The sequence below is a fragment of the Pseudonaja textilis genome, chromosome 1 (assembly GCF_049901715.1).
Source record: "Pseudonaja textilis isolate UNSWEBS1 chromosome 1, rPseTex1.2, whole genome shotgun sequence".
NCBI classification, from domain to species: domain Eukaryota; kingdom Metazoa; phylum Chordata; class Lepidosauria; order Squamata; family Elapidae; genus Pseudonaja; species Pseudonaja textilis.
The window spans coordinates 123,075,198-123,089,391 of NC_141990.1; the positions used below are offsets into that span (position 1 = coordinate 123,075,198).

The 14,194-nt window shown below is 37.2% G+C and overlaps 1 protein-coding gene across 3 annotated transcripts in view; it reads left to right on the plus strand.

Annotated features, from left to right (window-relative positions):
- Positions 1 to 14,194, plus strand: part of HMGCLL1 (3-hydroxy-3-methylglutaryl-CoA lyase like 1) — a 55,709-nt gene that overhangs the window by 10,758 nt on the left and 30,757 nt on the right. For all 3 annotated transcript variants that reach the window (XM_087916106.1, XM_087916096.1, XM_087916103.1), the window contains exons 2-5: positions 725 to 802; positions 2,876 to 2,983; positions 10,156 to 10,251; positions 11,740 to 11,888. In XM_087916106.1, the coding sequence (XP_087772232.1) occupies positions 725 to 802; positions 2,876 to 2,983; positions 10,156 to 10,251; positions 11,740 to 11,888 (431 nt within the window). The remainder of the gene's footprint in view (positions 1 to 724; positions 803 to 2,875; positions 2,984 to 10,155; positions 10,252 to 11,739; positions 11,889 to 14,194) is intronic.

Consider the following 14,194-nt stretch of genomic DNA (forward strand, 5'->3'; position numbering starts at 1 on the left):
GACAAAAATATTGCTCAGAAATACAAAAGCTGGCTCTAAAAGTCTAGTTTTATCCCATTCAGTGCTATTAGTCATTACCATATCTCTCTGGCACACACACACACACACACAAACACACACACACACACACACACTTACATAGTTGTATAAAATATGCCTTGATTGGTAACTGATTTGTTTTGTTTAGAAAGCGTTGGTAAGAATGAATGGCAGAAAAACCTACTTTCCAAATTGCCTTCCAAGGAAGATTACATTTCTAAAACCATATTTTTTCTTTACTCTCCTTTGATCACAGGATTAGCATCTGGAATACAGATTTTATGCAAATGTTGCTAGTTGCTGATATAAATTATTCCCAAACTAGATGAAAATCAGTTTCTTGAAAATGTAAATGTTATGTTCGGAGGAACTGGCTGTGATCAAGTCGATCCTCTTCGTATTTTCTCATAAGAGCAGAGTTAAGCTTCACCATTTGTTGAAAAAGGCTATCATGTTTTAGAATCCTGGCTATTTGATCTTAATCTGCAAGGAAACATTTCCATGATGATGAAAAGACATTCCTCAAAGATTCTTTAAGATAATTTTCATTGTTCCCTCTTTCACAGTCCTGAACCTGTTTCTAGTATGAAAACAAGCTGTAGGCAAAGCCCTAAGGAGGGAAGCCTTAGTGTAGATTAAATTATAATCTTTTACGTGCTAACAAATCTTTCATATTACGTTTCAGGAATTGCTTACAAGTGGCTTTCCTGAGTTCGTTAAAATAGTGGAAGTTGGTCCAAGAGATGGATTACAGAATGAAAAGGTATGGTAACAATGGGGATAGTGGGCCTTTGAGGAAGACAGTACTATATTAATTAAGCCCAGATAGTTGATCATGCCATTAAAAGTATATAACAATATATAAAAGGCACATGAGTTTAGATCTCAATCTCCCTCTTTTGTGATGTTTTAAAATTTAAGATTAATTAATTAATAACTTTCTGTAAGCATTTTCTTAGTACTTACTGTAGTAATATCCTAGCTGTTGCAATCATGTTGTCTGCAAAAACTTTCCTCTTTAAAATATCAACAAAATATGACTAACTATAGCAAAAGGAAAAGCAATGAGATTATTTCATCTCATTGAAATGGTTATATTTTTAATAGCATCACTATGAAATCAATTAGTAGTACAATATACTGTACAATAGCAACTTTATATTAAGAAGAGGACTCTTGATAGATTATATTAATTGAGAGAACCTCGCAAAATGTCTTTACAAGCCTCAATCCATATGGAAGCCATTTCTCTTTGGTGACATTCCATATAGCTTCAGTGTGCATGTTTGTCACTTAGCCGGTGCTCAGCGTATGGGTTTTCCCCATTTAATTTGTAAGAAAGAAAAAGTTCCTCATTAAGTGAGAAAGACCTGTGGACCGTCTCCTTCCATCTGATTTGATCTCTCTCCCTGCCTCCTTCAACCACCTGACCTGTTATCTGGAATGTTGCCATTTAGAAGCATGTGCTTTGCAGCTCATGAAATGTTTACATATGAAAAGCATAGCCTTGGGATGGGAGCTACCCCAAATGATACAGATGTGACAAAAGTCATTGGGCAATTGGTGATGTTTGCATAATTAAGCAGAAGCACTTAGTCAACAAGAGCTGGTCACAAAAAGCTAAGTAGGGTTGGGGCCTGGTTGGTACTTGGATGGGAGATGATAAAGCTTGTAGGTGGACTGAAAAATGGAAAAACATCCTAGAAGAAGGCAATGCAAACTGCTTTTGTTTTAACAGAAGAATTTTGGAAGTTTGATGAACAGAAGAGCCAGTTTGGTATAATGATTAAGGTGCTGGCCTAGAAACCAGGAGACTGTAAATTCTAGTCCTCTCTTAGGCATGAAAGCTGGCTGAGTGACTTTGGCCAGTCATGCTGTCTTAGCCCAACCCACCTCACAGGATTGTAGTTGTGGTGAAAATAGGACAGAGATATATTTGCCACCTTTATTCACTTATAAAGTAATACATTAATGGAGATAAAAATCTAATTTAAATAAATAAGTACATACATCTTATATGTGCCCATGAAGTTATCAGTAATTGTATCTACATATAAAATGATGTCTTGCAGTGTTTCAGTGATACATTTTACCACAAGTACAACCAGATAAACCAGAGCATACATTTGCAATATCACTATGTTATCATCAATTTCTTCATCATCAGTGGTTATATAAATTAAGGAAGTGGTGCTTTTTCTTCCATAGCCACTCCATATAACATTTCTGGAATATATTTGAGAAGGCAGGAAGAGGTAAGTTACTTAGCAAAGGATGGAATGTTCATTGGTAGAAGGAGAGGTCCCTATTTCTATGACAATGGAAATACGGACAACAGCTTTCTGACTTTTGTCTTACTTTGTGACTAAATGATTTTCTCACATTTCTTCTATCATAAATGCATTACATTTCCATCCTTGTCTTTCTCTTAGCCTCGGAGGCTTTAAATTGTAAGCTCTTGGGACAGTCTTACTTTCTGCTTTGATCTGGTTGGTGCAATGCCAGTTACTGTAATAGTCAGAAAAATATGTTCTGTATTCCCAAACATGTGCTATCCATAGCCTTTATTCCATCTGACCGTGTCACTTGTATTAAACAGATATTGCAGACTCTGAGGAAGCGCCAACAGTAGTACGTATTACAACTTATTTCCTGGGGATGTGTGTTAGTTTCCTTTTGACTAAGAAAAGAGCATCTGGGCCCAATAACCTAAAACATCACTAGTGATTTTTACATTTTGTTTTATAGCATTATAAATAGTTTTGTGTGCAGATCTAAGATGTTTTTAACATATGGCATTGTGCTGTATAGAAATGATATTTCTTCCAATTTGCAGGCTATACTTCCTACAGATGTGAAAATTGAGTTAATCGACCAACTTTCCCAAACTGGCTTGTCTGTCATAGAAGTGACAAGCTTTGTTTCTTCAAAATGGGTACCTCAGGTAGGTAAAAGAATTGATGGAATGAGCATTACTTATCAATACTCAACATTGCCAGTATTTCTTGCACTGTGAAATTTCTCCACATGCTCTTTGTGGGCCATTAGTTCTCTATTTAGCTTTCCTATACTGCTTCTCATTTCTGCCCTGTCTTGTTTTTCTATAGTTATTGGAGTTGTTATATGCTAAGTCTTGATTGGTTTACCAATGACAATTTCTTTGCCCTTAGGCAAACTCTGATGGCTTGGGCACATTACTTGTTCATAATCCAGATAGATATATTTATTAGAGAGGTCAAACTATATTGGAGTTATAATTTCTATGAAGAATTACTACTGTTTCTGGATAAATATGTTAATGGAAAGAAAGTAAAAATTAATCTTTGCAAAAGATATTTCCATTTGATTTTTCCTTTTTAATGCTTAGGTGGTGCAGACTTAATCCTGTAGCCAACATGTTGCCGTTATTTCTCTGTTGACTTCTGAAAGGTTAGAGAAAAATGAACAGTGATACATTGCAATATTTTGTGCTTCTTTTGTTGGGAGGCAGAATATAAGATAACTGCACATGGGTATTCATTGCAACTGTAGGAAACTACTTTAAAATCCTCTGTGTGTTGAGGTCAGGGTTAGTGGACAGTAGAATGTGACCAGGATATCCACATCACCACCACAATGTAGTGATATTCAAACAGCTTCAGGTGGCACATCTGGTTGTGGGCTTTAAGTTAATGTAAAGGGGATTTTCATGTGATCTTATAAATTGACCTTAAAGCAAATATGAGGCATTACTTCATGGAATGGCTCTCTTTAATTTAGGGCCAAATTATACATTATAACAGGGCAGCATAGTCTGAATCAAAATGTCTCTCTAATGTTTTTTCCAGACAGTATCTTAAGAGGAAAAAAAGGAGTGTATGTGAGTTTTCATTGTATGCTGTCATCCTGATGAAAACTGTTTTCATCCAAGGCTGCTGTTTGATTTTAAAAAACACATAAGTACAGGCATTTTGTTGGATTGAGACTTGGATCTTCACAAATGGAATAAATGCTTATGTTTGTGGGAGATAAAACAGTCCCTTGAAAGAATGGATTTTTCCCCTTAATTCTGTCTTGAAGCTACTACTCCAATCATGCTTTGTGCATGTATGTTGTGGAGAGAAGAAATTAGTGAATGTCTATGGAGATTCTCAGTCATCCAGGTCATAGTTATCCCAAAAGTGGGCAAAAGGCACAACTGAAGAAGCATCTTGGAGGAGAACCAAAATGGCTTCAAGTAAAAAGAAGTCCAGTTGTCTTTGGGAAATCAATGTACATACTTCTCCACAGAAACATCTCATTAGTAAATATCTATGGAGACCTTTTGTCATCCAGGTCATGGTTGTCTCAAAGGTACTTTTTCAAAAGGCAACTGGACCTTGTTTTTCCTTGAAGACATTTCACTTCTCATTCAAGAAGCTTTTTCATTTCTGGAAAAGAACAAAACATCTTCAAGGAAAAACAAAGTCCAGTTGCCTTTTGAAAAAGCACTTTTGGGATATCCCACTGATATTATATCTGTTGCAGGAAGTTTGGATTTCTTTATAGAATCTTCCTGTCTACTAGGCAAGCAGCAGCCTCTGAAATGAAACATGAATTTCTTTGGGAAAGTGGTGTGATGAAAAGTTAATGCTATTGATAGCCTGAATTCACAAAGCAGATCACTCACTCCTGCCTGCAGTTTCTGCAATAAAAATAAGAGCTATTCACATATCTCTATTGTAGTAAGAACCTTGGTTTGTAATTGCCTTAGAAGACAATTAGAAGACACAAGCCTGAAGATGATGAATGAGACTTCATCGAAACGTTGCCTAGATACTTCCAATTTTACGTGGGAGAAAACCCGAATAACCAAAGATCCATATATATATATATAAGAATATATATATATATCTCCCGCAAAAACTTAAGAAAACAAATATCAGACCTCTACGGGGAGGAAATAAACAGCCAGACCAAAACCTATGAGAAGCTGGAAGTTAAAAGAGCAGGAATACTATGTGACCTCAAATTCCTACGCAGCTGCAACACCAAATTAACATTTCATCATAGCACAGCAGCTACTAAACATATCCTGAAAAAAACTGAAATGGCTCTACTCAGGAATGAGCTCCACAGATAGAGATTCCAATTGGATCAGTTAAACAAAGATTTGCTAGCACTACACCTGGAATTGAGCAGCAAAATCCACCCTCTACTTTGGGACAAGATAAAACAACTTACAACTTGGAGAGGCGAAACTGAAACCACTTACAAAAATGACAAACTCTTGAAGAAACTAAAGAAATTAGAACATGATAAGAAAGCCCCCAACAACTCACAACAACACCTGAAACAATTAGTATATCACGTTTCCAACACAGAACTCACCAAAACAGAAACAGATGTCCTAACCAAAGGATTCAATTATGCTATAACACCCAACAAAATCCCCACAGAATCCATCGTATGTGCAGTAGAATCCAGCCTAACTAAATTAAATACAGATGAAGTTGATAGAATAAGACACCAAGTTACTAACATCCTATGCACAAGCAAACCACCCAAAAGTAACTTGCACAAAGAACAACTAAAAGCCCTGCAAGCCCTAAAAAAGGATAGCAGTATAATCATACTTCCAGCAGACAAAGGGAATGCCACAGTAGTAATGGATAGAAAAGACTACGAAACAAAATTGACAGACCTACTCCAAGACTCCACATACAAACCCATAAACACGGACCCAACCACATATCTGGAAAAAATAACCAAGAAGAAAATTATAACCAGTCACATGAGCAAAGACATTCAACAGACGATCATCCCAAGAGAAAAATCTTCTAGATGCCCCAAACTATACGGCCTCCCAAAAATACACAAAGAAGGCATACCTCTCAGACCCATAGTCAGATCCAGAGGAGCACCACTACAAAACCTAGCTAAACACTTAGCAAAACAGCTACAGCCCCATGCTGAAACAGCAGCTTCACATGTACATGTACTCATACCACTTCTTGGAAATGATCAAAGATCTACACGTGGAAGAAGAAGATCTGCTTATAAGTTTCAATGTGGTTTCACTATTCACTCAAGTCCCGATAAAAGAAACTCTTGATATCATCAAAAATAAATACCAACCAGCAAACACCACATGGAACTAGCAGAACACTGCTTAACCAACACATATTTCATATACAAAGGACAAAGATACAAGCAAATTGAAGGAGCCCCTATGAGATCACCACTGTCACCCGTCATTGCAAACCTGTTCATGGAAGAATTCGAATCCAGAACCCTGGCTAATGCCACCCACAAACCCAAACTATGGTTAAGATACATCGATGACACATTTGTGATTTGGCCCCATGGAAAAGAAAAGCTAAACAACTTCCTAACACACCTAAACAGCACACACCCCCAAATCAAGTTCACCATGGAAACGGAAACAAACAAACAACTACCATTCCTAGATGTACTAATCTACAAAAAAACAGATGGCACACTAGGACACACCATATACCAGAAGAAAACACACACCAACCACTACCTCAACGCCCAATCCCACTAATCACCAGAACCAAATGCCTGGCAGACAAGACATACATAAAGACTGAACTATGCACCCTGACTAAAGTACTGAAAGCCAATGGCTTCCACAAAAGCAAAATCACCGGCTTGATCCACAAAAACAAACTGTGACATAACGGAGACCTAGAAGATGACCTGTGGAACAGTTGTCCTACCCTACATAAGAGGTACTACAGACAAAATCAGTAAGATACTACACAGGCATCACATCAAGAGTGCCTTCAAAACAGACAGAAAAATAGCAGCCATCCTTAGAAACCCCAAAGATAAAATTGACCTGGAAACCCAGGCATATATGAAGTCCCCTGTGCATCATGCCCGGCCACATACATTGGACAGACCAATAGAAGAATAAGTACCCGCCTGGATGAACACAAAAATGCAGTAAAAAAGCTGGAACACACTTCCTCACTAGTCCAACACATGAAAACCACAGGTCATAGCATCAACTTCAATGGCACCAAAACCCTAGCTACTATAGAAAACCCCAGCCACAGAATTATCAGAGAAGCTATAGAGATTGAAAAAAGACCTGAAATCACGAATAGAAGAGATGATTCCACCAGACTGTCAATTATTTGGAAGCCTGCACTCACAAACAAAAAAATCTCCACACCACAAGCCAGGCAAACACCTGGGCACAAACAGATCCCCCCTGATACCTCCAGCTCAAACACACCCCAATCAGGCACCCAGATGAAACCTAGCTTCCTAACAAATGATAGCTGTCCATTTACTCGGAGCCAAGCTGCACTAAAAGCCTCCAATACAGGAACACAATGTTGCCATCCAATCAAGACAACAAAAGCCACAAAACAGACAGAAGATATTAGAAACACCAATCAAGCAGAACACAGAAAACTCCAAGACCAATAAACACAGACCAAGACTCCCAACCAATCAGGATGAAGAAAAAACCATTCTGGCACAGCAGTAGGCTAGCCCCAAATTTAAAACTGAAACAACTGTAAAAGTCTGACTCACAGACGAACACAATACAGAAGCCTGATGATGGCAGATGAAATTCTGCCGAAACGTTGCTACAACTTTAAAAACACAACTATAATGACGTAGGAAAATACCCGAACAAAGCTGAATACCATACATGTGAGTACCCACGAAACTTAAGAATATATATATATATGCACAAACACTATGTGTATGTATGTATGTATATATATCTATACACACACACACACACACACACACACACACACATACTGTGTGTGTATGTACATCTATCTAATCTGTCGATCTTATGTTAGCGTTAACAAAATCTGTTAAATTGCCTATACTAATAGGCATCCCTTGTGTTCTTTAAAAAATCATTTTGGATTTTTCTTATTGTCTTTTTATAGCATAATATAGTATTCTGATACTTACTTTCCTTCAAGGAATATTTAAGGCCACCATAAACTACTCTTTTCACTTCCTTAGTTTTTAAAAATGTTTTCTTAATTTTTTTTTCCCCAGTGAGGCTCCTTCAGTAGCAAATTTGGTCTAGGTTGACCATATATAAGGGGTGGAAAACAATCTAATTTTGTTTCTATTTCAATGCTGCATGTATAATGCAACAGTGTGATGTTTGCATTAAATTTGTTTACATACTAAGGTCACATTGCTTGCCGGTGGAGCATGATCTTAATTGTATCCCCTTAGATCAGCCTTTTCTTAGATCATAAAATTATACCTAGTTACTTTTCCATCTTTTCTTTCTTAAAGGTATTTTTGAATTTTTACCACTTCTTTACAAATGTTTTTTTTGGAAATGATTTTTTTTAGTTAAAACAGCCAGAAGAAGTAAAGGGTTTGCAGTAGCAATGTGCCATGTAAAACAGAATCCCACACCTATAATTGAAATTGCCAAGAATGATAAACGGCTGCCGCTGGAATGTGTATGGCTTAAGTATCCAATTGCATTTCGTACAGGGATTGCAGAAACATTAATGTTAAAATAAGACTTTACTCTCAAGAAAAATTATTAGGAATAAAATTTGTTGTAGAAAATCTATTCAAAACTATTAAGGTTCATGGTGCTTGATTTGTACTTTATATTTAGCCTTTTAACCATATTTCCAGGGGTCTCATAATATTCAAAAGCACTAATGTTGTCACATTGGTTTCGTATTTCAGCAAATAAAGTATATTTCATTTTAAAGATTTGCCTTATCCTAGGTGGTACGAGGGACATTCTTTAATTAAGGGTTTAAAGCTTTGTTATGATTGCAGAAATAGTGTCTTTCCTCTGCAACCTCAAGATGGTAAACATATGAGTCTCACTTCCTTTTACCATCACAACAAAAATATGGTCATTTATTTGGGCTGAGAGCAAGTCCAGGCACAACAAGCAGCTTCATGTTGAGCAAGGACTCAAACTGCCCACCCCAAATCTCAATTCAATATCTTACTCACAACACAGTTTCTTGTGGCATACTAAAAGATAATAGAATAGAATACTATATTGGCCAAGTGTGATTGGATACACAAGGAATTTGTCTTGGCGCATATGCTCTCAGTGTACATAAAAGAAAAGAGTCAAGAATCATAAGGTGCAACACTTAATAATAGTCATAGGGTACAATAAGCAATCAAATCATACTAGGAAACAGTCAATAAAAGTAGTTAAGATGCAAGCAACAAGGTTACAGTCATATAGTCATAAGTAGGAGGAGATGGGTGAAAGGAAGTATTAATAGTAATACTAATAGTAATGCAGACTTAGTAAATAGTTTTGAGGGGATTATTTGTTCAGCAGAGTGATGGTGTTTGCGGAAAAACTGTCCTTGTGTCTAGTTGTTCTGGTGTGCACTGCTTTATAGCATTGTTTTGAAGGTAGGAGTTGAAATAGTTTATGTCCAGGATGCGAGGTGTCTGTAAATATTTTCACAGCCCTCTTTTTGACTCGTGCAGTATACAGGTCCTCAGTGGAAGACAGGTTGGTAGCAATTGTTTTTTCTGCAGTCCTAATTACTCTCTGAAGTCTGTGTCTGTCTTGTTGGGTTGCAGAACCAAACCAGACCGTTATAGAGGTGCAGATGACAGAGTCAATAATTCCTCTGTAGAATTGTATCAGTAGCTCCTTGGGCAGTTTGAGCTTTCTGAGTTGGTGCAGAAAGAACATATACTGAAATGCCCTTACACCTAGTGCCATGTAACAACCAATATATCGAGAAAGAGAACAAATGTTAGCAATAGCAATAGCACTTAGACTTATGTGCTTTACAGCCCTCTCTAAGCGGTTTACAGAGTCAGCCTATTTCCCCCAAGAATCTAGGTTCTCATTTTATCCCCCTGGGAAGGATGGAAGGCTGAGTCAACCTTGAGCCACTCAGGATCGAACTCCTGGAGGGAGCAACGAGTTAGCCCTGCAATACTGCATTCTAATCACGGCAGCACCATGGCTCAAATGTTAATTATACTAACTATATTATCTTACATACCTTCTCAATTTTATCTGGATTATCTGGTTTTTATAAGTGGGTTGTGTTATTTGTGTTCCTTTATTAATGCCATGAGGTAGGCATCAGGTACTATAATATAACCTTGTGAAATGATTTTTTTTTTTTAAAGATGGCAGATCATACAGAAGTAATGAAAGGAATAAAACGATATCCTGGAGTCTGTTATCCAGTCCTTACTCCTAATCTTCATGGTTTCCATTCTGCTGTATGTATGTATGAATGTATATGTACTGTATGCATAGAATGAAATTAGCATGGTACAGATTGGGGAGATGCAAGTTTGAATCCACCTTTATCCCCAGACGCCTACTGGGAGAGTTTGGACCAGTTACCTTCTTTCAGCCCCAATATAAAGTCAGGATAATAGTTAGCAAATAAACTAGTGCTCTTTGCTATGGTAAACATAAAAAAGAACACTCTTTTTGATAGAAATTAAGGGGAAAAAATCCTTCCAAAGCATTCCAAGAATTGTATAATTAGAAATAACAAAATTACAGAAAGCTTCCATTCTTGAAGTTAAATCCAAAATATATTAATCAGGATTTAGATTCCTGGAAATGTGTGACTTGTGCCAAATTTGGGGCTTATCCACATCTCCCGCTTGCTGCAGTGTGCAGACAGCACATGTACCAAGCGTTAAAGAAATCTTTTCACAGTAGAATCCTCATGTCCCTGCTGAGGAGGCAGGCAGAAGTGGGGTGAAGTATTCCAGCATGGAACAATGTGGTACCATTGCTGTCTTGCTTGTGATGCTGCTGGGAAAATGGCTGGGATGTCTTTTCCTTTCGCAAACCGAGTCCTGAGAACTTGCAGTCAAGAGGATCATATTCCAATGGCGATGATCACGTAACCCTGGGAAACTGCAACCATTGTAAATACATGCCAGTTGCTGCATGTCCCAATTTTGATCACATGACCTTGGGGATGCTGCAGTGGTCACAAGTGTGAAAAACAGTCATGAGGTACCTTTTTTCAGTGCCACTGCATCTTTGAATAGTCAGTAAATTAATGGTTGTATGTTGAGGACTACCTGTACTCAATCAAGCTATTGAGTCAAAATAAACAAACTACATTATGGCTTATCCTGAGAGTGCCAAATATACAGTCTTCTGTCATCAATTTTAATGAGTACAACCATTATTTTCTTCAGTATGGGGGTAAATGGGTGCTGATGATCAGGATCCACATTTTACTTCTTAAGCTCCCTGATGCCTCCCCCTTTTGATACACACATCAAGCTTGGTGGTCCCCCAAGTGACAGAAATTGCATTACTCTTGTCTTTTCCAAGTTTGTGAATGAGTTTCAGTTCACTCTGTATCTCCACTTACCTTTCAGAATAAAAGCCAAGAAATAATAGCGTAACATAATGCCTTGTCTTTTCTACTTTAGTTTTGAATCCTTGCTTCCAGTAAGTGAGGTCTGATATTGGACACCACTGAGAAGATTTTAGTTAGTAGCAGTTCCTATATTGGTAATGACTATCTAGATCTTAAGATACTTAACTGGGACTAGTTTTCTCTTGGAATGACTCCATGTAAATTTGATTAATTATAGCTAGACTACTTTTGGGTTATTCTTGCTACAGAAGTCAGGAACTACTGTTAAAATAATGTATATACTATAATTGTATAGTTCCCATTTATTTCAGAAAAATGATGGGTTTTTTTCTTCCTGTTCTGTTTCCTTTTGTAGATAGCTGCTGGAGCAACTGAAGTGTCAGTGTTTGGTGCAGCATCTGAGACTTTCAGTAAAATAAATATCAATTGTACTATAGAAGAAAGCCTGGACAGATTTGAGGCGGTAGTTAAGTCTGCAAGAAATATGGATATTCCAGTGCGAGGGTAATAATTATTAATTTTATTAATATAACCATTTCTTTGCAATATTTTCACACTGACTAAAGAAATTGAGATAGACTTTTAATTTGCAGCACAGTTTTTGGTTTTTTTCTCAGAAGTGAACCCCAGTCTATTCTGTTGGACATTCAACATAAGACTTAAGATTGAGTCTTAGTTATTCCATTTCTGTGATAAAGCTGTAGGTGTTTCACTTCAGACTGGCTAAATACCTAGAATTCTGCTTAAGAGAGTTACAGCAATACTCACATCCTTGTAAATCCCAATTTACACATCCTATCCATGCATAGATTAGCTAACTTCTCTTGTGCAGTTTTTCAATGTATTTGAAGAACTCCCAACATTTTTTTAAGATCCATTTCTGGAACCCTCCGAATGTCTGGATATCTCCAAAGGTTTCTTCCTTCCTAGCAGTCTTTTATTAAATTTGCAGCAATTAAAGTGATTGGTAATGATCTGTGAAGGAATGTTCAGGATGGATTCAATCAAATAAGGAATGTAGTTGAACTTAACTCCTATTTGAAATCCTTTCCTTGACAATGAATGCAACAATGAGTGTTCACTAATTTTCTTGCATTTGTACCCACAAAGAATAGCCAACAATGCATTTCTGTTCTATTGTCTATGGAAATTCTTAGTCATCCAGGTCCTGGTTGTCCTAAAGGTGCTTTTTTCAAAAGCCAATTGGACTTTCTTTGTTCTTGCTTGAAGCTGTTTCATTCCTTATCCAAGAAACTTCTTCAGTTCTGAGAAGCGAAACATCATCAAGGAAAAACAAAGAAAGTCCAGTTGCCTTTTGGAAAAAGCACCCTTGGGACTTTACTGCTCTACATAGCATTTTCTCTGTCATCATTATTTGCATTATTTGCAGAAAAAGCTGATGTAATTTGCCTTGATTTGGACTCCAATGTTGGAGCAGGACAGAGAGGTTACTGCTAGTCCTGTTGACATGGAGTTTTAGCACGTAACGTATCTGGAGATGAGGATCATCACTGTCTTGCCCAATACCTTGTCCTTACTAAATGATTAGTTTGGCTTGGATGGGACAGACTCCATGGTTAAGGGGGTGATTAATTCATTCATCAGAGTGGATTATAATGCTGCTAGTAGTCATAAGGTTCTTATTGGAAAGGTGTCCTGAGCTAGAAGATCCTGGTAACTGCAAGGCCATCTCAAACACATTCTTGGGTAGGACTTCAAAAAGATTAAATGGTGTAAAGGCTCAAAAAAAAAAAAGAGAGAGAGATGTGGGCCCAGTGGATTTGGATGCAACTGTCTTCTGTTTAAATTTATCCTGAGCTTTTGGTTGGGATATAATCCTGAGATTATTTTGATGGATGACCGAGGCTGGAATATAGAAACTAGATGTGGTGTGAGGACCTGGTGGTTTTTCTAAGCTTCTTAATGGCTTTTGATACCATCAACTTTGGTATAACTTTAGGCATTCTGGCAAATTTGGACCTTTCAGAAATCATGTTAAGAGTTTCAAGCTTTATATCCTGTTTTTCCTGGCAAATTAGAGTTTATATTGCAAGAACAGATCAACATCAGTGGGTAAATGTAATGGAAAAAAAATCTCCTTGAAAGCTTTAGAGAGGTTTCTTAAGTTCCATTGCTACAGCTGGACCGGCTTTGGTCCAAGGTCATCCAGCGTTGATATATATATTCATGTTTATCAACTGACATATGGAAGGCTTGAACTGTTTATTGAAAGATGCTATATGCTTACTATTTTTTTTAAAAAAGATAAGTAAATATCATTATTAATTACTCCTACACCCGATCTCCATATTTAGATATATTATCTGGTGTATGAAATTAATTACTGAAGTTTCAAAATGAGGAAAAGAAGTGGTTCTTCTGAACAACCTGTAATTATTAATGCTTTGAATTGCTGCTGCAAGTTATAGTGAAGCTAAGCCCTGGATGTGGGGGCTTTGCAAATGATTCTGAAAATATTTCATTCAGAAATAAAATCCCATCTGTATTTGCAAAGTTACCACTACGTCGTGAAGGCTCACCATGAAAGCTTTGAAGACTTTCTGGTGGAAGTGTCCTCTATGCATAAACATGTCTAGAGTCAACCTTGGAGGGGAAAATATAGGGAACATATTTTCTCCCCTCTAAAGTTGACCCTTTACTACAATTCTCAGTTCCAGTAGAACTCATTAGAAGTGTACTTTGCTGTTCAACATGATTTTCCCAACTGCTGCAAACAGAGTTATCTTAATTAGTAAATTCTGAATTGTATCATAAAGCAAGTTGCCTATCATGGATGATGGAGTGAATAA